The sequence below is a fragment of the Watersipora subatra genome, chromosome 7, assembly GCF_963576615.1.
Source record: "Watersipora subatra chromosome 7, tzWatSuba1.1, whole genome shotgun sequence".
NCBI lineage: Eukaryota > Metazoa > Bryozoa > Gymnolaemata > Cheilostomatida > Watersiporidae > Watersipora > Watersipora subatra.
Genome location: NC_088714.1, coordinates 61,772,720 through 61,800,673, shown reverse-complemented (window position 1 = coordinate 61,800,673; position 27,954 = coordinate 61,772,720). Strand labels below are relative to the sequence as shown.

At 37.7% G+C, this 27,954-nt stretch overlaps 2 protein-coding genes across 3 annotated transcripts; one reads left to right on the top strand and one right to left on the bottom strand.

The window, feature by feature from the left end:
• The first annotated feature begins 5,200 nt into the window (after window positions 1-5,200).
• Window positions 5,201-10,708, top strand: LOC137400956 (uncharacterized). The gene has a single exon (XM_068087294.1). The coding sequence runs from the start codon at window positions 5,201-5,203 to the stop codon at window positions 10,706-10,708; it is 5,508 nt and encodes a 1,835-aa protein (XP_067943395.1).
• Window positions 10,709-14,105: 3,397 nt separating this feature from the next.
• On the bottom strand, window positions 14,106-25,005 carry LOC137399511 (CCA tRNA nucleotidyltransferase 1, mitochondrial-like). Of its 2 annotated transcripts, XM_068085655.1 has the most exons (8): window positions 24,547-25,005; window positions 23,709-23,838; window positions 23,378-23,504; window positions 22,602-22,687; window positions 22,293-22,400; window positions 17,452-17,564; window positions 14,574-14,728; window positions 14,106-14,472 (listed from the first exon to the last, which is right to left on the bottom strand). In XM_068085655.1, the coding sequence occupies exons 1-8, from the start codon at window positions 24,850-24,852 to the stop codon at window positions 14,439-14,441; spliced, it is 1,059 nt and encodes a 352-aa protein (XP_067941756.1). In that variant the 5' UTR covers window positions 24,853-25,005; the 3' UTR covers window positions 14,106-14,438. The 2 variants fall into 2 exon arrangements, with proteins under 2 accessions (XP_067941756.1, XP_067941755.1); XM_068085654.1 differs by having other exon boundaries at window positions 14,106-14,728.
• Between the last annotated feature and the right edge of the window lie 2,949 nt (window positions 25,006-27,954).

The window sequence follows — 27,954 nt, the reverse complement described above, 5'->3', positions numbered from 1 at the left end:
ATCTATGTGGATTAAATCAGTTAACTGGTAATATTTTGACTTCTGAAAAGAACTACTATGGACCCGGACACGCACCGCTAAACTGTATTGGGAGAAAAAAGTGTAAGATTAGTGCCAAGAGTGAGGTTACTAAGAAAGATATCCACCTAGTTCCAAGCCAGAAAATGTCATTACTTAATAGCAGAGCTTGTCATTAGTTGAAACTAATCAAATTTGATGAAGATCAATGTGTCATTAGGAGTATCAATATCAATGATAAGTTGTTTTCAGTACTTGGAAAAGTTGGCAGGGAATATTCTATCAAGCTGAAAGAGAAAGCAGTGCTTTATGCTATACATGTTCCCAGACTGATATCATTTCTACTGAGAGACAAAGCAGATAGAGCGCTTGATAAGATGGTAGCAGATGGAGTCAGCAAGAAGGTTGGACCTAATGAACCTATATCATGGTGTGCTCCAATGGTGGTGGTTCCAAAAGCTAATAAGGAGGAAGGAAGAATTGTATCTGACTTCGCAGAGCTTAACAAGTTTATCCAGCGAGGAACACATCCCATGGCATCAGGAGATGTGAGTTTAGCTATGTTAGATGGAGGAACAGTGTTTTCTAAAATAGATGCCAATAGTGGCTTTTGGCAGATTCCACTTAGCTTAGACTCCAGTTATCTGACCACTTTCCTCACTCATAAAGGACGGTTTAGATATCTTCGATTTCCACAAGGCCTATCCAGTAGCCCAGAAATCTTCTCTGCTGAGATGAACAGCATCCTTGTAGACTGTAAAGGGGTTGTCATACACATGGATGATTTGCTTGCATTTGGGAAAGATCAACAGCAACATGATGAACGACTAGAGGCGGTTGTGGACAAGGTTGCTGACGCTGGTATGACCTTAAACAAGGCAGAATGCAAATTTAGTGAGCCATCTGTTGAGTTTCTTGGACATCTGATTGATGAGCAGGGCATTCATGCCGGACCAAGGCTGCAAGGAATATTGGATTTCCCCCGATCTGTTGATGTTTATGGAATTAGAAGTTTTCTGAGCATGGTAAACCAATATGCTAAATTTTCATCAGAACTTGCCAACATTACAGAGCCGTTGAGAGCGCTACTCAAGGGGCCTCCGCAGTGGTTGGAGCCTCAGGAGTCAGCATTCCAGAAGCTGAAAATTTTTTTCGCTAATGCACCTGTTCTCGCTATATATGATGTAAAGAAAGAAACTGTAATAACCTCAGATGCAAGCAAAGTGGGTCTTGGTGCTACACTCACACAAGTTCAAGATGATGGAAGTCTGAGGCCGGTTGCTGCTGCAAGTCATTCTCTGACAGAGACAGAACAGAGATATGCAACTATCCTAGGACATTTATATTTCGCTAGTATTTAGTTTTGAAATGGCATACAGAGTAACATTTCGCTGCAACTTAATTTCGCAGATCTGATGAGTGCGAAAATATAGTGATGTGAAAATAAATTCAGTGGAACAAACATAATTAGATTCATCAGGTCCAGTTCACTGCTACGAAATTGTTTTCAATTTGCGACTAGTTTGTATTTGTAAACCACAGGTAGAAATGTGTTGACAAGATCGATAATGCAATTTGATCGCTTGCTGCCATTTGTTTCTTGCACTATCAATGACGTCAAGGTCCCTCCCGCTGTGACTGATGTGGTACCAATATGAGATCTCAAGTATTTATAGCACGTGGTGGCCAGGGCTCCGGGTTGTTATTGTTTTTGGTTGGTAATAAAATTCATCACTACAATAATTATTATTAAATTTTATGACTTTCTCTACCAGACTTTCATCCTCATCAGTTACAAATTCAGTGACTAAACTAATATCATCATCTTCCTCATTTGTTTTGGCATTTCCAAAAAAACCTGTTATTGTAATTTGCCTTGCCATGCTGCTCAATCGGTGTATTAGCTATAATGAGTTTAGCAGAAATTGCTCAATGAGCCAACCACACACGAAAAATGCCTGCAATTTTAATACGTATGACGACTTTATTGTGAATATTAATGATCAAAGCTATTTAATTTCGTGTTTTTGCTCGTTCGTTATGATAGTTTAGTTTCGCTCATGAAATTTTCGCGAAAGGATGACTCAGCGAAAACGCGAAGTTAGATGAGGCGAATACATAATTGTCCTAGGGTATAGAGAAAGAGGGCTTAGGAGTCTGCCGGGCTATGGAAAAGTTTGCTCCTTATGTCCTAGGTATGGAAAATGTTACAACAGAGACTGATCATCAACCTTTGGTATCACTAGTTGGAGATATGTTCTTTTATAGATTGCCACCTAAACTCCAGGGATTCAAGCTTCTTCTAGAGAGAGTTCAGTACACAATGTAACATATCAAAGGAGCTATGAATATTACGGCAGATGCACTCTCTCGATATACCTCTGCAGAACCAAATAGTTCGGATGTAGCACGAGTGGATGAAATGAAGCATTATGTTGATTCAGCTGTATTTCCTAATGGCTCAGATTCCAGATTAAAGTAATTTAAAGTTGATCAGAGAGACGACTCAACTATTTCCCAGGTGATCAAATTTGTTGAAGGAGAGTGGCTTGTCTACTTGTCCTCAGAAGACACACTTCTAAAACCCTACTTTGACAGAAAATCTCTCTTGTCAATGAGTAGAGGGTTTCTAATGCTTGGTACCCGATTAGTCATCCCTGTAAGCCAAAAAAAGCAAGTGTTGAAGGATCTCCATAAGGGACATCTTGGAGTCACAAAATGTCAATCAAAAGCTAAGAACAGCCTGTGGTGGTCAGGAACGCCCAAAGACATTGAACAGATGATAAGAGACTGTAATGACTGTAGAGTAAATTCCAGCAAACAATAGGAACCTCTCCGGCCAACCTCTACTCCAGATAGACCTTGGCAAATGTTTGGCACCGGTCTTCTACACTTCAAGGGTCAGACTTACCTGTTAGTCATTGGTTATTACTTTCGCTATCCAGAATTAGCTCTCTTAGGTGCACGAGACTTCTCATCAAAAATGTTATCATGCATCTAAAGTCTATGTTCTCTCACCACGGAATTCCAGAGACAGTAATGTCTGATAATGGTCCACAGTATTCTAGTAAAGAGTTTGCAGACTTCACCATCCAGTATGGATTCCGTCACGTTACAAGCAGTCCAGAATATCATAGAAGAAATGGAGCTACAGAGAGAAGAGTGCAAACCATCAAGAAAATGCTAGTTAAAGAAGAGGACCCATATCTGGCACTGCTGGCTTACCGTTCTTCACCACAGTTTGGCCTGTACTCCCCTGCAGAGCTGTCGATGAGAAGGAAACTTAGAACTACTGTGGTAACTCATCCGGATGATTTGCTGCCCAAACAACCAGATCATGCCCAATTCATAACATCAAATGAACAATATAAGTCAAGGATGAAGCACAGCCATGATAGTAACTGTAAAGTAATACCTCTACCACCCGTTCACTCTGGAGACAATTTGTGGGTCAGAGATAAACAGAGAAATGGAAAGGTGATTGCTGCATCTGAAAATATTACAAGAAAAGTTGTAGAGATAGAAGCTAGTAGATTGCTCAGAAAAAGATCAGATGTTGTCAGTATGGAGCCAAATGCACCTCTACGCAGATCTCAGATAATCAAGTCCCCAATAAAGTTTGACGCAACTGGTCATGAATAGCAAAGACAATCATTGATGGTATTCAATTTGTTTATATTCCATAGCAAACAGACAGTTCTTACATATTTCTTACTCAGTGTAAGAGAACCCTACTAACATTTCCTGTCTCTACTAACTCACCAATTTTATTGTTTTGTGTTAAGTAAAACATCGCTGTATCCGGGTCTAAGGCGCCACAAGGGTTGTTTCGACGTGTTTTGACGTGTCTCGACACGCCTTCACTTCCTGTAATTATCTTCCATCCACGCTCGGCATTATGACTTTTGAAGTTCAACTAGTAACACGCAACTGATGATTTAATTGACGATTTTTCTGTTCAGAACATTTTTGCATTTATCGCTAATTTGTTTCGTTTGACTTCTTGATTTAGCTGTGTGAGTGTTTTTCAAAGACGGCAAAAGGTTTGTGTCGATATTTTTCTATTTCTATAATATCGTTATTTTTTATATTGCTGTGGAAGAACTTTTAAATATGTTAATCATTTGTAGATTTCACGGTTTCAGTGTTGACTGAATAAAACATCAACGAGTCATCTCCAAATCAGTGAATCAATTCCAGCTTAATACACTTGCCAGCTACGAACCTAGCGTAAACCGCTATAGTGAAATCTTTCCTAGAAGAGAAAATAACCAACGAACATCAAAGAACTGCTGGGCGGACTTAAAGGTGTCTCGTATTTACCGAACGTGTGTACACAAGTGCCACAACTATTGAGCCGACGTACTGGCTATATTCAACTATTGAGCCGACGTACTGGCTATATTGAACTATTTAAAGGACATTGATTGACGCGGGATCCCTGAGCCGCCGTGCAGACCTACACTATTGATATATCACACAACATCGTAACGCCATTTAAGTCGACGAATATACGTTCAGTAATTACCAAAACAACGAACCGGCTAAATAGAACAATATATCTGCCGGCTAAGAACCCTATTCAGACTATTGAGATCAGGAAATATTAGGATACTCGGAAGCGTTAAACATTTCGATAGCTTTATTAGATAACTACTGAACAATTTTAGATCGTTTAAGATTTAAAAAATATTAAAAATTGTCACTCTGTTTTGAAACTGTCATATTATTTTTTCTTTGAGCAATTTGCAATCTTTTGGATTACTATTCTTGTAAACTGCCCTGCTTGGATGGTGGCTAATTTCGGTTGGTAATCGATTGGCACACGGTTTGGCTGCCGCGGTTAGTGTCTTTTCCGAAGTGTCTGACATTTTTGGCCGGCCCTCGCTCGTACTTTATAATCTATTGTGGCGCTTTCGACCAAGTTTGCAACTAGTATTATTTTGTTGACTTCACATACCTAAACTAGACGTATTGCAATTTCTTGTAGATCACATATTTTGCAGCTTCAATAGTATTGAAGCTCTTTTGTGTAAAAGTATAAGATTTAATTTTTGTATTGATATTGACTTGACTGTGGTATTTACTTTTAAAGCAATCTATTTTAGCTTTTTCACCCTTGATTTTCTGTAATTATAAACGAACTCAGGGTATTATCATTATTGTTCTTTTAAACATCATAATGAATTCAGAACAAGATGTCAATTTAGCAGAGCACATGTCACAAGCAGGTAGTGGCCACAGAATGAATAGCCCACCTATATTTAGAACATCTGATCGTATCAAAAAGTCTACATTACTCAAGGATATTCCAAAGTTGATAAATAATGAATTGGAAAAAATAGAAGATTTTCTGACTAATATGCAAACTGAAAAAGAAATGCAAGGTTTTTCTTCTGCTATCGAGAAGATGTTAAAGGAAATACAGGAGAAGTGGGTCGAATTGTGTGAATTGACTGATGATAAGGAAAGGTTAACCACACTACAGAACATGTTTGAATATTATGGGTCAACTGTTGATGATTGCAAGAGAATGTTAGCAGAGAGAATAGAAGAGGCAAGCAGGGTCAACTCCGCAGAATATGACAGTGATATAGAAAGAGAGCTGGAAGAGGCAGCTGCAAAGTTTCAGCAGCTGATGGCTAGAAAGAAGGCAAGGGACTCTCAGAGCTCTTCCACAAACAACAAGAACAATCGTCTTCCAAAATCCGAGACAGGGTCTGCAGCTTCAAACGCTGAGACAAAAATGAACAATTCCGGTTCAGGTGAAATACAAGCCCTCACCAAAGCATTGATCGCAACGATGAAGTCCACAAAGCGCTCAACCCTCGAACCCAGTGTTTTTAAAGGTGATCCTACTATGTTCAAGGAATGGGAAATAGACTTTGACGCTTACATTGAATCGGAAGGCTTAACAGGACTGCAACCACTAAGACACCTCAAAAGGTATATTTCTGGTAAAGCATTTGATGCAGTCAGTGGGTATTTTCTTACCAACACAATGGATGCTTATGAAGACGCAAGGAAAGATTTGAGAGAAAGATTTGGTAAACAGTATGATGCTGCTCTCGGATTAAGAAAAAAGCTTGAGGAGTTTCCAAAGATTGGCACAAGGGATGCTGACTCTATGAGAAAATACGCAAATCTTCTAAGTCACATCAAATCCGCAATGCGAGGTTGTGATGAGTTGCGCCTATTGAATGACAGAAACCAAAATGAGATTCTTGCTAGGAAATTACCAGAATGGATGTTGAGATCCTGGGCCAAAAAGGTGAGAGTGTGTGTAAAAGAATATAGCGGTTATCCTACTTTTAATGAATTTGCCGAATTCGTCAAAGAGCAAGCTGAAGATATGGAAGAAGAACGAAAGATCAGCGGACAGGAAGCAAGTCAAAACTATCAACATAAGCCAGATTTCAATAAAAAGGAAAGGAGCTATGCTCCAGCCAATCCAATGAAATTACGAAGCCATTCAACAGGAACCTCTCAAATAAGTGAATGTCTTTACTGTAAGAAAACCCATCTAACGAACGAATGTTGGGCACTTGCTAAGCTGCCAAGAGAACCAAAGAACTTATTTTTTCAGGAGAATGGTCTTTGCTTTGGCTGTACTAAAAGAGGACACGTATCAAGACAGTGCCCAAACAGAGCCTTTTGTTCCAAGACAGGATGTGGGAAAAGACATCCAACAGTCCTACACATCGACTTTTCGACAACGTCTAAACATTGGAGAAACCAAGATCAAGCTGCGGTTCCAAAGCCACCAAATGAAAGAAGCTCAACCACATCGATGCCCAGCACAAATATTCAGCCAAGAAAAGAACCAAGTGCAGAACTTAAACGGATATCTTCAAAGAAAACTGGTACAACAGGTAACTCCCTCAGCATGATCTTGCCAGTGCATATAACTACTGACAAATCTCCTGCAAAAACGCTACTTGTATACGCGCTCCTTGATTCAGGTTCAGACCACTCTTACATCAATACAGACTTGGCGAAATATCTCCAACCCGACTACACAAGAGAATTGGTCACAGTAGAAACTCTCACAGGAGAATCAACAAAATGGGTCACTTTATATCAAGATATTAGAATACAAGGATACGAACAAGCAGACTTCACTTACTTAGATGCCTATGGTTGGAAAGATATTGCATGCAATCGCGACCACATTCCTTGCAGAAATAATGTGGCAAAACTATCTCATCTTAAAGAGTTTGCAAGGAAATTGCCACCTTTGATGGACATTCCCGTTGGATTGCTAATAGGAGCTAATTGTCCCGAGGCTTTTGCCCCTTTAGAAACATTAGTTCAAGTCAAAGGCTTGCCGTATGCCAGGAAATCAATGTTGGGGTGGACCGTCTTTGGAGCAGACAACAGACGGCAAGGAGATAGAAGACTTATTACACACCGTACATGCATCAAGCTCGACGATCATGTCCTCATATCTCAAGAAGACGTAAAATTTCTAAACATCATGGAACAAACAACGGAAGTGCTACCATCAGGGTCTTATCAGATGGCTTTACCATTTAGGCATCGACCACACTTACCAGACAACAAACGCCAAGCCGAACAACGCCTCACTTCACTATTTAAGAGATTTGAGAGCGACTCGGAGTTTAAACTACAGTATGTACAATTCATGCAAGAGATGTTTTCGGAGGGCCATGCTGAAGAGGCTACCATTATTGTTCCTCAGAAAGGTTGCGTGTGGTATATACCACACTTTGCAGTAAAGTACCAAAAGAAAGGCAAACTCCGTGTGTTATTCGATTGTGCAGCTACATATTCGGGGACATCTGTAAATCAGCATCTGCTTCAAGGCCCTGATTTGACCAACAGTATGCTTGGGATTTTGTGTAGGTTTAGAAAAGTAAAAATCGCAATCGCTTGCGACATAGAAAAAATGTTCTTCAATTTTCATGTTACTCCATCTGACAGAGATTATTTGCGCTTTTTATGGAAAACAACAGAGGGAGAAGTCAAAGAGTATCGGATGACAAAGCACTTGTTTGGAGCCACATCTTCACCTGCTGTTGCCACTTATGGTCTGAGAACTTTAGCAGACGACCATGCCGGGGAATACCCAAAAGCTGCAGAATTTATACGGAGAGATTTCTATGTTGATGACGGTATCACAAGCGTGAACACAACGGAAGAAGCCCAGCAACTTATTGAGGACGCTAGGGCTCTTTGCGCAACAGGAAATTTAAGACTTCATAAGTTCATTAGCAATGATTCTTCAGTTTTATCATCGATTCCCGAGTCGGAGAGAGCAATCGATTTGTTTGCAGATTATCTGTCCCCTCAACGTACCCTAGGATTGGAGTGGGACCTTAATAAAGATTTTTTCAGATTTAGTGGAAATGAGGTTAAAGCGGGGCCTGTCACAAGACGTGGCATACTGTCTGTAGTCGGTCAGCTTTTTGATCCCATTGGTCTTTTAGCACCATTCACACAACAGGGAAGAAATATACTGCAGAAGGTCAATAAGACTAGTGTTGATTGGGATGAACCTCTCAATGAGGAAATGAATCAATTGTGGAACAGATGGGCTACTCAACTGTCACAACTCCAACTAGAAATACCTAGGTGCCTGGATGGGTTGCAGACGCAATGCGTGTATGAGCTGCACACATTTTCAGATGCCTCGCTGGAAGGCATTGGTGCCTGCTCGTATTTGCGATCCATTGACAACCTAGGAAATGTTTGCAACAATCTTGTGTTGGCAAAAGCAAAAGTCGTACCCAGTAAAGGGGTAACCACCATTCCGAGACTAGAGCTACAAGGTGCCTTTTTAGCCACCCAACTCAACAATACGCTTCAAAGGGAACTGCACATGGATATAAGCAAGTCATTTTTTTGGTGTGATTCAACCATCGTGCTTGGCTATATCTGCAATGATAGGAGGAAATTTCACACGTTTGTTGCTAACAGAGTTTATGGGATTAGACAAGCATCTAACCCTGAGCAATGGCATCACGTACCCGGGGCAGAAAACCCTGCCAACATAGCTTCTCGAGGGATGGAGGCCGAAAAATTAAAACGCACCATGTGGTTTACCAAGTTTTTACGATCGCAGTCAGAACTACAACATAGATTACAGTTGGATATGTCGACACAAAGAGAAGTGTCAGAGGATGATCCAGAAGTTAAGAAAGTCCAAATTGTCAGAGCGACTGAGATTTCAACACTCATGGACATGTACAACAAGTTGAAGAAGTATAGCACGCTCAAGGGACTGCTAAGAGCCTTTGCTTACTTACTCCAGATGGCCAAGAACAAGTCTTTAAAGATTCCTCTGACGCGACCATCAATTGAAAATATCGAAGCGGCCAAAAGATTAGTATTGAAAATTACACAGACAAAATATTTTCAAGAGGAAATCAGAGTTTTGAAAAAAGGTAACCAAGTGATGAAAACAAGTTCATTGCTTCGATTAAGCCCCTACCTGGATCAACATGGCTTAATAAGGATTGGTGGGAGAGCAAGAAATTCTTTATCTCTTACCGAGCTAGAGAAACATCCAATAATATTACCAAAGAACTCTCACTCGAGTAAGCTATTTATTAACTACTACCATGAAATTTCACACCACATGGGACCATCCTACACGCTAACATCCATGCGTCAAAATGGCCTCTGGCTCATATCAGGTATAAGAACAGTTAAAAAACAATTAGGTCAATGCATGCCATGCAGGAAGATGAAAAGTAAGCCTATGAGACAGCAAATGGGAGAGTTACCTCAAGACCGAACTAGCTGTGCCCCACCGTTCACACACACAGGAATGGACTGCTTCGGCCCATACGCGATTAAAGAGGGAAGGAAGGAAATGAAAAAGTACGGATTAGTTTTCACATGTTTGTATAGTAGGGCTCTCCACATTGAAGTTTTAGACGATTTAACTGCCGACGCCTTTCTCAATGGACTACGTTGTTTCATCGCCATACGGGGTTCTGTGACAAAGCTCTATTCTGACAATGGAACAAACTTTGTCGGCGCCAATAATTTGTTGGATGCGGAAGCAAAAAGATGCCTATGCGATAGAGGCATAGAGTTTGTATTTAATTCTCCGACGGCAAGCCACCAGGGAGGCGTTTGGGAGAGGCAGATCCGTACCATCAGAGCAGTGCTCAGTGACATATTAAGGCAAAGTTCTAGACTCGACAGTACTTCCCTAAGAACGGCATTCTATGAGGTTGCTGCTATTGTCAACAACAGGCCCTTAGGAGCAATCAACATCTCTAATCATGAAGAAACACCAGTCACACCAAACATGATTCTAACAGGAAGAAAGGAACCCACTGCGCCACCACCTGGAGATTTTGATGAAGCAATATACTGCCATGCTAGATGGAAAAGGGTACAGTGGGTAGCTCAAGAGTTTTGGAGAAAATGGAAACTGGAATATCTAGACAACATCACGCGTCGTCAAACCTGGATGAAAGTTGAAGACAATTTGAAGGTCGGAGATGTTGTACTTATAGTCGAATCCAATGAGCCGAGGAACATGTGGCAAATAGGGCGAGTTGAAGATGTGTTTCCAGGTAAAGACGGTTTAGTGCGTAAGGTGACTGTGAGGCTGGGAAATTGTAACTTAGACAAGAAGGGGCGAAAGATGGCAGAACCAACTTATCTTCAACGTCCCATACAAAAACTAGTAAAACTCTTAGAGGATATATAATTCCCACTTACATTGCCCATATTATATCGTTTAATAGCAACCTCTGTTTGTGGTGTTAATTCAACTTTAGATGTTAGTTTTTTGTTTTTTTTGTTGCTTGTGTTGGTTTTGTTGTTGTTAGGATAGAACTTTATATATTTTGTATTACTTACGTAACCTTCAAACCTATTGTTTTCTATTAGAATATGACCTTGGTATTACTACTATGGTTTTGCAAAAAAAGGTGCTGACATGAAAAAAAAAAAAAAAAAGGACATTTGTTGAGTCTAATTGCGTACATGGTGCAGCGGAAATATAAAATCTATTAGAATTTATATTTGGTGGGAGTGTAAGAGAACCCTACTAACATTTCCTGTCTCTACTAACTCACCAATTTTATTGTTTTGTGTTAAGTAAAACATCGCTGTATCCGGGTCTAAGGCGCCACAAGGGTTGTTTCGACGTGTTTTGACGTGTCTCGACACGCCTTCACTTCCTGTAATTATCTTCCATCCACGCTCGGCATTATGACTTTTGAAGTTCAACTAGTAACACGCAACTGATGATTTAATTGACGATTTTTCTGTTCAGAACATCTTTGCATTTATCGCTAATTTGTTTCGTTTGACTTCTTGATTTAGCTGTGTGAGTGTTTTTCAAAGACGGCAAAAGGTTTGTGTCGATATTTTTCTATTTCTATAATATCGTTATTTTTTATATTGCTGTGGCAGAACTTTTAAATATGTTAATCATTTGTAGATTTCACGGTTTCAGTGTTGACTGAATAAAACATCAACGAGTCATCTCCAAATCAGTGAATCAATTCCAGCTTAATACACTTGCCAGCTACGAACCTAGCGTAAACCGCTATACTCAGTTTATTATATTTTACCTTTGTTGTAAGTACAATCATTATACTCTTGTTTAGAGCTTGAAGGGGGATGCTATATTAATAAGAGTTGTCTACTCCCATGCTTATATCATTGTTAACCGCACCCACTGTTCTGGAAGATTTTAATGACTCTTGTTCTATTGTGTGTGACTTATGAAAGACACTTATTAAATGTTGAACATTCAGACAAGTTGTTTTGTTTATCTAGCTGTAATAATCTAACACATTTGTTTTCTGGAACTCCTGTAACCTTCTGCTACAAGGTTATGCACAATAATCTACTAGACAATAGCCTTTCCTCGCTTCTCACCACATAAATATAATGACAAGACTTTTTAAGGCAAAAAGACATCGATAAAAATTCTTATCACAGAGCGGTTTGCATTATGTGACCAAAACGGCATTTAACGAAGGTTTCCTTAGAAAGGTGAATGATACTTGTTTTAAAACAAATCGTTCTAGCATTTCTTCATCTCATGCGTTTACACAAAAGCTGCCTAAACAAGTACCTATCATCTATGAGTTTACTAAGGCTTAAAGAAAGGGTTCTGTGTCTATATTATACCTTAGCTTGGCACTTGGCGCTACTCTTTCTCACTACTATTTCACTTGTTACCAATGTAATCATTTGTCCATTCTGGAATAAATTTTCTAGCTCTTAGGAACATTATTCTTAAGGGCTAGACAATTTATAGAGCCAAACATCAACTGGATTATGACTTGTGTGTAATTTACAAAGGACATCAATCTGTTTTGTACCACCTACATTTTGTTAAAATGTTGATGTTCCCTCACTACCAGATATGTTAACTTATTTTACTAACATTGTTAGATTGAAAATAATGATTGGTTTAACTCTCAAATACCAGATATACATAACATGAAGATTTTAATTTGTTCTTACAAAAAGATGCACTCAACAATTGTATTGCCTAATCTTTTGGCAAAAGAGATCACCTGTATATCTGAACATAGTAGTTTCAAGTCTTCACTGTATTAACATTTTTTGCATTTACGACACCACGTGGCAGCACTTTTTATTTTTTATGGCATCTATAAACATTGAATAAAAAATATTGAATTGAATATACTTTAATATATTCAATTAAATATATTTAAACAATATAGGCCTATATAACTAAAATATATATCAATGCGTGTATATACTTATATAGGTACTCATATATTCCGGCCAACCAAGACCATTTGAATTCATTCAAGAGCTGTCTTCAACCTTAATTACGTTGTTTGCATTAAAATTAACAAATGAATGTGTTTTTTTACCGTACACTTGCTCAGAGAATTGCTATTTTAAAGATCTCAAAGTTTGTTGATTGTAGAAGTCATTAATCATAAACTCAGTGTACTAATGGTATCCTCAGACACCCGCCATTATTTTTACTAACGGCTTTCATCTACAGTATGAAAAGATATCTATTTGCTTTACTAAACGAAGCATATTATTGGCAATGAAGAAGCAAAAAAATTTATGATGTGAAATATTACATACCAAAAATGGCAGCTTTTTGCCAGAATGCCCAGATACCCAAGAAAATCATGCATAGGCCAACCATCCAGAATATGACATTGATGCCAAATACTGTCCACCGCAGCAATGGATTTATGACTTTTGCGAGCTTGTTGTTCAACTTCTCAATCTTTTTAAGGTGCGCTTTGGTATACCTTTCTAGGAGCACTTCATCAGATTCTACCAAACCAATAATGTCGTTTATAAGCTGCGTTCATAGTAGCTAGTGCTAGTCTCATGACACAGAATTGCTCAAACATACAACTAGCTTGAAATCAGACAGTTACATGTTGATTTCAATGTTGAACACCAAGATTTTGCTAGATTTATAGGCGTGTGTACATATTACAACAGCATGCTCTGAGGAGCAACCCATTCTGTGATTAATATTGTATAATCACAAACAAATAAAGATATTAATTACCTAAATAAATACATAAGCGTAGCTAAATAAATGACAATTACAAAATTAAAATTAAATCCAAGCTTCTGCCAACATAATGGGTTAGCATCAGATATCCTAAAAGCCAAAAACACAACATACGACAACTAGAAACACATATAGGCTAGTTAGGATGAACTCCACGTTATAGTAATGTACATACTGTGAGACATTCTCTTGACAGTCGCTAGTAAGCTGGCTCTCCTCTATCCTCTGTTGGCAGCAGGTAATGAAATGTTTTACATACCTCTAATAGCTTTGGTTAAACTCTACATTTGTCTTGCGATGTTTGTTTTCATGCACACTATATAACACATAGAGTGCCGTGAGCTGCTAAATGATTTTTTAGCAAAAACTTTAGTTGTTAACATTATGTTAACCGATTTGTGTATTATCTTACTGCAATATATCAAGTCTGTTAATAATCTTGTTAAATCCAAGAAGAGAGAGCTTACAAATAAATAGGTGTCAGCTCTGCAGTTATATACCTCTTAAATGACACTTGCAAAATGTAAAAAAATACACTATGAACAAAACCGTCTTAATATTCGTGAAATTTAAAAATGCAATATGGAATACTTTAACAAATAATAAGTATAGAAAATTCTTAAGGTCATACGTGGAAATCGAGCTTCATTTTACTTAATGATCATACACCAGCGAAAGAGACAAATTGTCTTGTTTTAATTTATTATAGAATAGCAGATAATGAGATCATACAGTAATATATAGCAGTAAACAGTTTGTTTTACAAACGCAATATTGACCTTGACATTTCTGCTAAGATATTTGTCCTGATTGGGCAAGTTCTTGAGCATATTCGACGAGTTCCTTTTCGGTTGACGTGAAATCCGAGTCTTTCCATTTCTGTTTGACCTTCTCGACGCCTTTAGAAATCAACTTGCCTTTGGGAATTCCCGAATCTAAAAAAACTTTAGCGCTGAACGGAAAGCGCGGAATCTGCCAGGCTTTTAATGAGTCATAAGTTTCTCTATCAGCCATGTAGGCTGCGAGCTGGACACACCTGTGGGAACACATCTTCTTCTCGGTTGAGTCAACAATCATATCCTGGTAGCGTTTCACTTGTCCACACTCGTAGCTTGACCGCTGCTCGACGATAAATAAAGCTGTTGCGTATTCCTGATTGGAGACTTTTAAACGAGCTTTGAAGTCTTCGACCTGCAGTGAGTTAGAGAAACATTTTTGATGACTCTTGAAAAACAAAAGGTTCTTGACAGGAAATGACTTATTAGACTCAGCAAACGATGATCTATTTTTTGGGTTTAAACATTAAAAAAAAGTAATAAGGAAGAGTAGCGAGCTACAAGCCTTCATCAAAAGAGAAAAAAATTCATAGCTGAGACGATGAGAGAGATAAAAACTCATGTCAGTGAGCTAGACAAGTTCAGTCATCATAAATTACGACCAGACATCCTTTAGTTTTAACCTCTCAACAATCTATGAAGTCTTGAGCTTGTCAGTTAAGTGGGTACAAAACACTGACATATACACTGCAGTATGTATAACACGATGACAGTCCTGTGCCCCATGAGAGATGATTAACATGTGTAATGATGATCATCACCTTGAGAGCAATTATTTCACAAGGATGTGAGGTGGCCGAGTGGGGCAGTTGATGGTGCGCTTGACTGTGAAACTCAGATGCCCGAGTGCAATTCTTGCGTGAAACAGTTTTTCCAACACTCTAACAAAACTCCAGCATTTCATCCTAGCAGACGAACATGGCTATTATTATAGCAAAGATTGAAAGGAAGTCACTATAAACTATTTTGCTAGCGTAGTTTTACCATGAAGCAAAAAGCTAATTATATTCAACCATCAATTGAAATCGGTAACAGCCATTTGCCAGAAGAGTCTTAGAAATCGGTCAACAAAAAGTCTGGATATTTTTCACAGAGTTATTGCTGCCAGCTATGGTGACTGTGTGAGAGTCAGCATGATGAACTAGATAAAGCAACTAGATTTCCTACGATCGTCCTATGGCTGTTAATGACTCCTTGTCAATAGAAAAATCTTTTCTTGGGCTCTCGATAACCGATTTGTGTTTCTCCCGCAACCAACTCCCTGCTCTAAAGGTATTGTAGAGAAATGTATATCGCCATGATCGAAAACTGGGGGAGCATGTCAAGGGTTCAAAGAGCTATTACTGAGATTGCTTGCACTCTGATGGCCGTATCAACGTGCACGAGCTTCTATTCATTGCTAGTATTAAGGTACGGCCACACATAATGATTTTATTGTTGGTTTTGACCAAAATTACGAAATGAACAGGAAACACAGAATTATTCGGCCGAAACTCACAGAATTCTCAGAGCTGTACATGCCCAACGAAATCAACGACGAAACGCTTTGAATTGGTTGAAAAAATTATTAGCGATCGTGATTTTAGCAGCTTTTGCGATTGTTATAGTCCAAGACACGCATTACGACACACAATAAAAGTACCAGCACAATTCAACATAGTACATACGATGCAACTACCTAAATTGTGCTATTGTTGGTTTTTTATCGTTTGGACACTATGACTACAAATCGTTTCTTTTTTAATAACAACTTATTTTTAGCAGCAAAAGTTCCGTGGTAAAAAGAGTTGCCATCTTTAGTGCAATCAAACCAATTGCATCGTATTTACTAGGGCAAATCGCGTTAGTATTTTTCTTGCGTGTCGCGTTATGAGTTTCGGACTATACAAATTGCAAAAGCTGCTAGAATCCCCAGGGCTGATACTCTGAAAGAAACACCCACCTGGATAGGCCCAGACTTGGATATTGTACCCCCAATCACCTGGTTGGTCAATTGGAATTTGGATAATGTACCCCCAATCACCTGGTTGGTCAATTTGAAATACACCCCCTAAACACTGGGAGTTCCCTAGAGGGCCCCCAGGTTCCAGGCTGCGCTAAACATCTAATATGATTCATGTATTAATAAAGCAGAAACAAGCTACAAACAAAATTCCCAATTTTATTTAATTACGTTTTTATTTCGGATTTTTTGTTGGTTTAGTATTGCAAAAACGATCGTTTTTCTTCTGAAAACGGCTTATTTTTTGTTGCTAACATAGACCAATATATTGTAGTTTACTATTTGTAAAAAAATTAAACAAAAAAAAGACAATTAGATAACCATAAATCAATTTATAAAAACCGTTCGTGTGGTGACATAATAGTCGCTCTGTTCACTAGCGTCAGTATCGCAAAACGACAAAAATGTTGCTATGCCTGCAAAAGGGTTAATAAAACTTATTCCAAACACGAACCATCAGATCATCATTTCATTTACAAAAGAAAACATAATAATACCAATAAAAGAAATATCATACCATTCATTCTGAGTATATTGCTAAAGGGTTGCTAAGATGATGCAGTGTCGACTGTCTCTTTTCCCTTCCTTTTCCGTCAGCAAGCATGCAAATTTTAATGCAATCTGCATTAAAATGAAGACTGTGGAATTTTGGTGCAATTTATTGGTATTACTTTGGCTGAATAAAACCTTAATGAGCATGGGCCCTTTTACTGGCTTAGTTGTGGAAACCCCCCTAAAGTAGCAAATTCACTGACAGTGCTCCATGGTCTGAAAACCCCCCCTAAAACGTGATTTTGGGCCGAACCTAATGGGCCTTTTGAGGGGGAGTATCAGCCCTGGGCTAGAATCGTGCTTGCTAATAATTTGTTTAGCCAATTAAAAGCGTTTTGTCGATGATTTTGGTGTGCATGCACAGCTCTGGCAATTTTGTGAATTTAGGCCGAATAATTCTGTGTTTTTCGTTCATTTCGTGATTTCGGTCAGAACCAATGATAAAATCGTTACGTGTGGCTGCACCTTCGAGAATTCGCCTATTGTCTAAACTACATTGAGCCGAAAGAAGCAGCGATACGTACCTGTTGTTTGTCATGAAAAACAGCAGCCAGAAGTGCTGCCTCTGTGATGTCAAACTTAGATGATCTTGCATAGACTTTAGTTAATTCATCCAGGTTGCACTCCATAGGTAAACCTATATGAGAAAAGTATTGATATATAGTTATAGGTATTTTTCTCCATGACCTTGTTGTAGTTGAACACATTTTACTAGTCAAATAATTTGGGCATCCAATGCACCAAATTCCACTTAATTACATGCGCATAGCCTTGTCAGCGATTTGATTAAGTCGTTGTGAATTATTTCATAGTTAAAAATACTGACACAAGACGTACACAGCGAATGCCTAAAATTGAAAGTTGTTATCGATGTTTTGTCATGCTGGTTGGCTTAGGGAGCCTAGTTTAAATAGCTGGGGGGGAGTAGCTGGTTACCTACATACCTCCATGAGGTTAGCTCTATTGAATAGAGCTAACCTGAAATGTTACCACCTATACAAAACTACTCGGGTCATATCAACTGATAGCTAGCAGATTTCGGGCGAAGCCATTAATTTGCACGAGCTGCTGTTCATTTCTACCGAATTGTTTTAAAATCAAAGCTTATTGTAAATGGTAGCTGATGTTCTACCATAATAACATCTTACTATTTATTTTCAATACAGAAAATTTGAGTTTCCAACTATGAACAAAAATTGCCTAGAAAACTAAAAAACCACTATTTTATTCTCATGTGAAAAATCTGCTAGCAGGGTTTCAACACGAGGGCAGAGCCCGTTGGTTCTTACCAATCTAGATAGCTTTATCATAGGCTATGTAAATACGGTCTGAATTGTACATGAGCTATGTAACAACGGTCTGCATTGAACATGGGCTAGTAAAGGCAATATACAAATTTAAATTTAGAAAAATGACCTTTACTTCGGTCAATTAAATTCTTTCACAAAGCCACTCAGATGATTAGAATCTTCAGAACACAACAGCTTGAACACAACCGGCTAAAAGATAAAACCCTCAAACCAAATAATAATTCAATGCTCAGCTAAAAAATGATAATGATTTTTCTAAATTAATCTTTTTAAGTATATGCTTACAGTGTGAATAGCGTTACCGCTGACTTTTTTTTTAGAGAAACCTGGCATTTTCATATATTTCATGTATAATGTAACTCGTGCTTCTATAGTATATATCTTATACATTCGATATATTTTGTCTACAAAATGAAAAATAAAAAACCAGGCACAGACTATGGTGTAAATGCAGGTAAGATCTAGTTGATACCGGGCTAGTGACAGCTTGTACCAGGTGCACTCACATGACCTACAGTAACCCTTCTCAGCCACTTTTAGAATCTAAGGTACAATCGAAACAGTGAATAAGGAAATGGAAGTCAACAAGTGAGCCTAACTGGAACACTAACCAGTTAAGCTCACTCATTGAGTTCCAGTTTAGAGGTTTTACCAGTTTAACAGGGCAACTCGCTCTGAGGAGACTGAACTGGTTACCTACTGCAGATACGTATCAGACGAAAAAGTTGTCATTGGCAAAGTGTTACCTGAGCAATGTAAACGCATGTGAAAGAATGATTGCATTGATTAAAAAGAAAAGGTCATTGTCTTCATTTATATAAGGTACTTGTATGTAGAAGATAAGTGGAACAAGCGGAAAATAAAGTTCTGCTATTCTCTTAGCAGTGGAAAGAAGACGGAAGACTTTGAGGGGTTAACAAGTTTATAGGTATGTCAGGGTTTACTGAAGGTGCAGGGAGAATGTACGAGGTCTGATCCAGAAGTTCCCGGAATAGAGTTGTATACACTTGCATATTTGCACGATGGAAAAGCCCATTGCAGCGTTTGCTGGGAAACACCTTCGGAGTGTTGTCACAAAATTTCAGGTTGCTATGACAACGCATTCTCATGTGAGCCGACGATATGTCAAGGTCTGTCAGGTGCTTTCGGCGATTTTTTAACAAATTTAACATCATGTCTAATCAATTGGAACAGCGTATTTGCATTAAATTTTGTGTGAAATTAGGAAAAACAAGTACTCAGATAGTTAGAATGTTAAATATTGCTTTTGGAGATGCTGCTCTAAAAACACGCATTTTTGAGTGGTACAAAAGTTTTCGTGAACGTAGAGACAGCACTGAAGATAATGCGAGGTCTGGCAGACCAGCGTCGGCAAGAACTTGCTCGTCAATCGACAGTGTCAGGTCACTAGTCATGGCAGATCGACGTTTAACCATTAGAGAGTTATTAGAAAAGACTGGACTTGGTTTTGGAACTTTTCAAAGTTTTAACTGACAATTTAAACATGAGACGAGTCGCAGCAAAGTTCGTGCCACGCTTGCTAACTGATGACCAAAAGGAGCTTAGGATGCACGCTTGCAACGATTTTAAGGAAGCTTTCAGAAATGATCAAAACTTTATTTCGAAGGTCATTATATCCTTGTTTTCCCTAATTTCACACGAAATTTAATGCAAATACACTTTTCCGGTTTATTAGACATGACGATAAATCTTTTTTAAAAATCACCGGAAGCACCTGACAGACTTTGCCATATCGTCGGCTCACATGAGAACGCGTTATCATAGCAACCTAAGATTTTGTGACAAAACTCCGGAGCTGTTTCCCAGCAAATGCTGCAATGGGTTTTTCCATCGTGCAAATATGCAAGAGTATACAACTCCATTCCGGGAATCTTTGAATCAGACCTCGTAATCACCGATAATACATGCATTTTAACTGCTGCAAAGATAGTATTTGCATTTAATGTGAAATCTTATTTTTGCATAAAACGTGATTAACAAAACTCAGAAAATACAAACGTATTTACAGCAGGTGTATAGCGATCTCATATAATTCACAAACTAAAAACGAAAAACTGCAACGTTATCTGCAAATAATTCAGCTCAGGTAAAAAATCCTAAATAAAACTATATTACTATAGTTTATATTCAAACAGGAACACAATTTTCTTTTATTTTGTATTTTGTTTGAAGATGGCAATATTTTCTATTTTAAAAGCGAATCTAAACAATAAGTCCACAATAGCACTATTTATTGACCTACAGCTTGTTGTAAGTAGGTCTAGTAACCAGTAAAAAGTGCATGAGGCAAACGTCTCATACGTACAACAAACCCTAATGAAAACGATCACATTAAAGATGTGATTGCGCAAAAAAGGTAGATTTTACCAGAAAGTAGAGATATTTATCTATCATTTGACATTTTGTTGTTTCAAGCGATTTGACTGCCGAAATGTTTAAAAATTAAAACTGATTAAACTTGATCACAGTTGGAATGCTAAAAGGAAGACGTACCCAGACTCGCCCAAAATGATGCGCCTAGTCACGAGACAGCCTGTATCTCCCTCTCGTATTCACATCGGCTATTGCGATCACATTTTAGCTTTTCGCGGCTCTGTTGGCATATATTTTAATTTGTATTGCTCATGATTGTTGGAATAAGATTTCAAATCTATCTCCATATACATCGCTATAGAGGCCTCAACAAGCTTCTACCAGCGCATTGGTCTAACCCAGGAGCAGCAACCCGCGACTCCGGAGCAGCATGCGGCTCTTTCATCCCATCGCTACGACTCCCTCTGACTTTGCATTTTTTTCCTTTTTTCTTATTTCACCATATGCCAAGTAATTCATAAAAATATAGAAGTTTTATCACTAGATTTTGTAATATAATTTAAAAAATCGAAATAATGGTGATAAATCATACATTGTCACTTGCTATGCATCATTATTTATGCGCCAATAAAACCGCCAAAATTACACCAGCTGACACGACACTTCTTGATCTTTTTTACCCCAGCTAGGCAAACTATGGCGAATGCTAAGAAAAGAGACAGAGGAAAATAGAACATTTAATCCTATGTGGGCTGATTCGTTTGCTTTCACCGCTGATGAGACTAGTTCACCAGTTTGCTTAATATGTAATTCTTGCAAACAAAAAGTCAAATGTCGCAAGAAACTTTTAGACTAAACACGCAGCCTTTGCTCAACAATATCCAGAGGAAGATGAGAGAAACAAGGCCGTTGCAGAACTGATGCGTAAGGCTAATTTGAGCCAAAACCATTTCAAGAAGTGGGTAAAGTGGCAAATCCAACTACATATGCTAGTTTTGTGGCCGCTCAAGAAATAGTCAGGCATGGAAAGCTGTTCAACAACGGAGAATGTATAAAAGAATAATTCATTAAGGTTTCTCAGCATCTGCTCACAGACTTTAAAATAAGACTGAAATTGTGGTCCAGAAGCAGAAATCACATTAACCAAGTATAATAGCTTAATATTTTAATTGGCTATTTTGCATATACTCATATTTTGTCATTGTTTGAATAAATTGTCTTTTATTATTTATGTTGACAGCTTACTCACCGTACGCGACAAATGACAGCTCTCAAGAAACGTAGCACATTTGCTGCAGATAGAATTTAAGTTCGTCGTTTTGTCAAAAGAAGGACTGAGGTAAACATGAAGTTGCAATTTTTCTTGAAAGTAATGTTACAAACAATGTAATATTTTCACGTTACGTTCAAGTTATTATTAGCTATTTTATTGTTCTTCGCAAAATAGTAATATTGTTTTCTCAGCAGTCAAATCATTATACATGTCACACCTTTCAGTTTTATAGTGTAAACATAGTATAAAAGCAGTAAAAGCTAAAAAAACATTATATGTAGTATTTTTTTAAATTTAAAATATCAAAGGGGGTTTGTGGCTCACACTACATTCTTTCCTGCGGAAAACGGATTCAAATGGCTCTTTGAGTGGAAAAGGTTGCAGACCCCTGGTCTAACCTATGCCTGTCATAAGTTGTGCTCTCAAATCATGTCTTCATAAACATTACCTATGGCAGCAGCCACTCCAAGTTCTGCAATGTGGCTCATCTGGTGGTCAGCAAAATGCCCAGATAAAATCTTCTTCAACTCAACCCAAATCCTCTCTCCAGCAACGCCTGTACAAACCAAACAACTTTACCCTAGTCATATAGTAAGATTAGAGGAAACTCTACAGCACCGTTCATGCGTCTAAACACAACCTAGAGATGACATAGGAACACGAGGGTAAAATTTAAAAGCTGTGAAGGGTTGCCAAATACCCTGCATGTAGAAGTTGTCATCTCTGCTCATTTGTTCCGCATTTACACCTAACCTACCCTTCAAGCCTTCAGCAGTCTGTCCAATCACTTCAAGCGTTTGAGCGTCGTGATCTTCAGGGTTAGCTTTGATTCTTCCGTAAAATCTGTTAAACAGTGGAAATGATGTAATGAACTGACATCTACAGCTTTGAGAGAATATTTTCTCAGAAGCTGACTACGAAGCGTGGATACTGCCCAAGCAGAGTTCCTAATATGAATACAACTTTAACAGATTAATTGAGCTAGGCCAATTGTAACTCAAAACAATACATTTTTTTATATAAGAAACATAACTACTGCAAAACATTGTGTGAGCAAAACTTGAAATTTTACCAAATTTATCCATTAGAAATTCCTGAGGGAAGGTTAGCTAATATAACATTATAAAAATACTTTGTGTAGAAGCAAATAACTCCACTTAAATCATTGGGCAGGCTAAAAAGAATCCCTCAGAGCGAGCATTTGATGGCAACTGCAGTGGAATTAGATACATGTAAAAATAACAGTGCATGCCAAGAAGGAAGAGCAAATAACTCCCAAACAGCCTAATTAATAAATCTTGCTAAATAACGGAGGTCAATTTCAATTTATAAATTCGTAAAAAGAAAATACTGCGACTAATTAGTGGAGAGTAGTAACTAAAATACCTACTTGGTTAGCATAAGAAAACTTGCACAGGACTATATCTACTCATGCACAGCTATTGGAGCTGCCATGCTACTCTTGAAGGGGCAGGCAGTGTAGGCCATATGAACATTCAAAGGGAGTAATCAGCATAACGCTGCAGTAGTTACCTGAAGTATCTCATAATCCGTAGATAATCTTCAGTAATCCTATCTCTCGCATTTCCAACAAACAAAACCCTCTTGTCCATCAGGTCGTTATAACCATTGAAGTAGTCATAGAGGGTACCATCTAAACCTTAATAGAGGTAAACAGCTGCTACCACATGTGCCGATATCTCATTGTCTTGCACAAAACTATCAATAGAGGGAAGGAGTTACATAGCAAATAAGAGAAACGATTTCTTCCAAAAAGTAATGCTTTTCATAATTAACGTGGCAAGAATAGCTTATGAGATGACCTAAACAACAAAACCTCATCACTAGAGGCGAGTAAACTCACCTAAGAACATTGAATTGATAGTGAGGTCTCTCCTGTTAGCATCCCGCTTCCAATCGGTATGAAACTCTACTGTAGCATGCCTACCATTTGTAAGCACATCACTCCTCGTGGTAGTGATCTCATAGTTGACCTGTGAACAGCTATATCAGCTTATCAGATAGATGAAGAAGAAAAATGTAGCAAAGCATAGAGCTGATTCGAGAATTCTTCCCAAACCACCTAAGGATTATTTTGAATTCCCTATGGAATAATAATAAAAATAATCTATCACTCAACGTAAAAGCTTGTTTTTAGAAACAAAGTACCCAATGGGAGTTATTCTTCTTCTGATACCACATTGGGAAAATTTTAGATTTCATAAGAGATAGGAATAAAAAATATATATCACTGAATGGAGGAAAACAATGAATGATTGTTGAAGACTACATGTATTCATAGATTTGGAGCTATTCTTCTCCTGCTAGTTTAGAATACCTACCGTTAACCCAGTGAGTAGTTAGATAACACCGAGATGAATTAAAAAAGACTTTTTAGCCTTCACTGAACACATCTATTATGAAGCTGGCTATCAGCTATCATAACCCATTAATATTAACCATTCACAAGAACACAGGCTATGGTTCTTGATGATGCACTGAGAGGCATATGCTTACCCACTGCTGCCAAGGCTTCTTGAATTCGACTATCGACGAACACAGAAACAGCAACAACCAAGGTAGCTCTTCAACAATTGCATGCAACTAGAATCTGAGTACCAATATCTTACCCTATATGAAAACATCCTACATCTAAAAAGCGTTTCGATTCGGCAAAACCGCCAAAGAATGGAACAACTTACTGAATCATTGATGCGTACAGAAACAGTGCCATGTCCTATAGCCCTAGCACCATACTCTATCATTCTAACTCCCTCCTTTGTGAAGATTTCGACCATACGTTCAGGGTGGGTTGTAGTAGCAAAGTCTATGTCATGAGGTACAATACCTAGCAAAATATCTCTCACAGCTCCGCCAGCTATACGTATCTCCATATTATTCCTGTCACATATTTCTCTGAGAGTTTTCAGCTCTGGTACGAATATATCTTTGAATGCTTGTGAATCAATGAGACGCTGACTACAGCCCTGTTCATTGACAGTTTTCATGACTGGTGAGTGAATACTTATACTCCGAGGAAGGTTAGCACACTGGCTGGGATCGGCTAGCAGTGGAAGTTGACTGTTCAGAAAAGGACGATAAGTCGTTATATGATGAGCTCTTTTGTGTGAGCTGAGCAGCAGAATGCGACGGGACCATCTGGTAATGCCAAATGAGCAGACTGACATGAGCAAACTACGCTGTCCTAAAAAAGGGACAAACCTATTTCATATTACAACAATGTTAGACTGAATTCAGTGATAAAAAAGTATAAAACTGATTACCAACTGGCAAAAGAAATTGAAGCGATGCCAAATGGAGGGATGACAAACATGTGCCCAGTATGCATAGACATAGATCCTAGATGAAAGGGTTGACAACTTCTATTTTAGTTAGATTTTTATTAAATCCAGAGAAAAAGCAACTTCTAATTATATAAATGCACACTAGAACCCTGGAAGCCTGGTGTGCTGTGATAGATCGTCAGGTGTGCCATTGGAAATTATCAATAAATGGTCCTTTTTTAAACACCTGTTTCATTATTACTCACTTTTTCTTTTATAGAATGCAGAAAACAACCACCAACGATCATCGCAAAATAAGACTCGATCAGATACTAACACTTTAAACAACCCAAACAGCCTTGTTTAAAGCCACCAAACCATAGCAAAAGGCGTTGTTCACAAACTTTAAGATTGGCTAACTTTGGTGCAGCCTACTATTCAGTTTACGCCTTTCATCCACCCTATACAGATATTCCAGCCTAGGGCATGTTGCGTTAAGTTTCCTGTGCAGTAAAGTAGTATTTTTGTTCTTAATTATATATAGTTAAATATTTAGGTTTAATTGCTGAATCAACAACGGATTTACTTTGTCATCTACCTATATATATATTTCTCAATATTGGTCATCTGTTCGGATGTCTACCTGATCCAGCTTTAATTATTAAAATCTTGGATTAAAAGCTCGCTGCTTCTAAGTGAATTTGAACTCACAGTGATTGCAACTGCAAGTTTCACAACCACGAATTTAACCACTGAAGTATACAGTTCTTTTCAATCTATCACTTTTATCATATGTTGTATACCCACTTCTCGATTACACACGTTAAATCACATATTAATCGAAACTCTACGAGCTCTAAAAACATTATGAAACACACGATGCTTTTTGCGTTTTCGTGAACATCTATTTTCGGTTTTTCGTAAGGTCCAATTGTTAAATCGCAGTAAAGGCTAATACTTTTCACGTGTCCAATCATATTATCTCGAGTAGGAATAACCCCTACATTCTCTCCCCATTCGGTCAGAAAAAGTACCATGCAAAGACAGTTGGGAATCTCATTTTTACATTTGTACCAGTATCGAGAGGTACCAGTATTGTCGCATTCAATGTTCTGATGGATAGCTTCTGCTGTAACAGTAACCCTTTTTATATACACACACACTTTTATCCATGAATTTTTATTATTAATTCAACATATTCAGGATTTTTATTTTGTTTTCTTGGTTCGTATTAATTGTATCATCACTGTTGTAATGATATTAGTACAAGTGCGAGATATCTTCTAATGTTAATGTTTTCATTAAGAGTAGAACACTTGCATTTAACGAGCACATTATATTAATGTCTTAAGATTACCATGTGTTTTCGGTTGACTACAAAATTAAAGAAAAATGATCTTATATCACTCTCGTTATAATCCAAGCCATCCTCTCCATCTGTATAATACAACAATCACTAAATCATGTTTTATTGTAATCGTAGCAAAACTGACTTAATTTAGCTATTACATGTACTTGCTTATTATTTCACATTTACATTTAAACACTTTTGTAGTTGCATTATTATATTTTTTTAATTAGTTCATCTGCACAAAACATTTTGCTCATGATATAAAGTTTAAAAGTTACGGTTGTCTGCCAAAGTTTGAAAACCTTTACAGTTGTTTTATGTTTTCTCTTAATTTATTTAAACTGCAAAAAAACACTTTTATCATGATATGAAGCTTGACAGATAGTAGTGTAACTGTTGTTATATAGTAAATAATTAATTTCTGTGCAAAAACTTGTATTGCCCAGACATTCAACTAGTTTTTTTTACAAAAACGCAGACGATAACGCTCCACTCTAGGTAATCAAATCTTGGTCATCTCAACATAAGATGATAACTCCAATATATTCATGTATACATAAATACTATTATACATAGTCTCATTACTGAAGACTGCACCTAATATCTTTTTTTTCTTATAGTTGTAGACTAGAAAGATTGGCAGAATTGACAAGTTTGAATAAAAGGAGTATATGTGCCCTTTTTCTGTCTAGCGTCGTGAGTTTTGTTAATATCTGTAACAAATGATGTTTGAAGTTGTTCAGCACAACACTAGACCTATAGTTTGTGGCCGATAATTGTTCTCTTGTCTGATACTGATTGAAAACTTGTGCCTTCTATCATTTTCGTAATGATAACATGACCCTTCAATCTGAATAGAAATGAGTGATTTAACAATTTATTTTAAAGATGATGAATAAAAATCCCGCCATTTACACTCAAAGTTTATGCTCTAATTATCCCTAAATTACATTTTATGCCAACCAATAAGTCTATAAAAACAAAGCTAAACTCATTAGCACTATTAAAAAGCATGGTTGGCAAAAAGATCGATATTTTTAAAAATATCATATCGCTTGTGAATAACATGATATTTTTGATATTTATGAAACGAATGACATTTTTGACAAAAAGATTTGAAGTTAGGTTGAACTTGTATAGTGTTTGCATTGTGATTGATGTATTTTATAGGTTATATGGGACCATTCAGCAATGTTTAATACCAAACGCTTGATTTATTGTGGGCCTAGTATGAATAATAATATTTACAAATATAAAACTATTTGTCAAACATTGGATTAGAAATCATGACAATGCAAACAAAATAGTGCAAATAGTAAATACACAATATGATAGTCCAAGCATGTTCTAAAGTCCTACTCTTGTCTAGTTTAGGTATTTCTAAACAAACACCAGCTTGCCCGCCTTCACCGGACTGACTTCTCAACTTGCTGTGAACCAGTCCACATAATAAGAGCATACACTCAACACTAGCA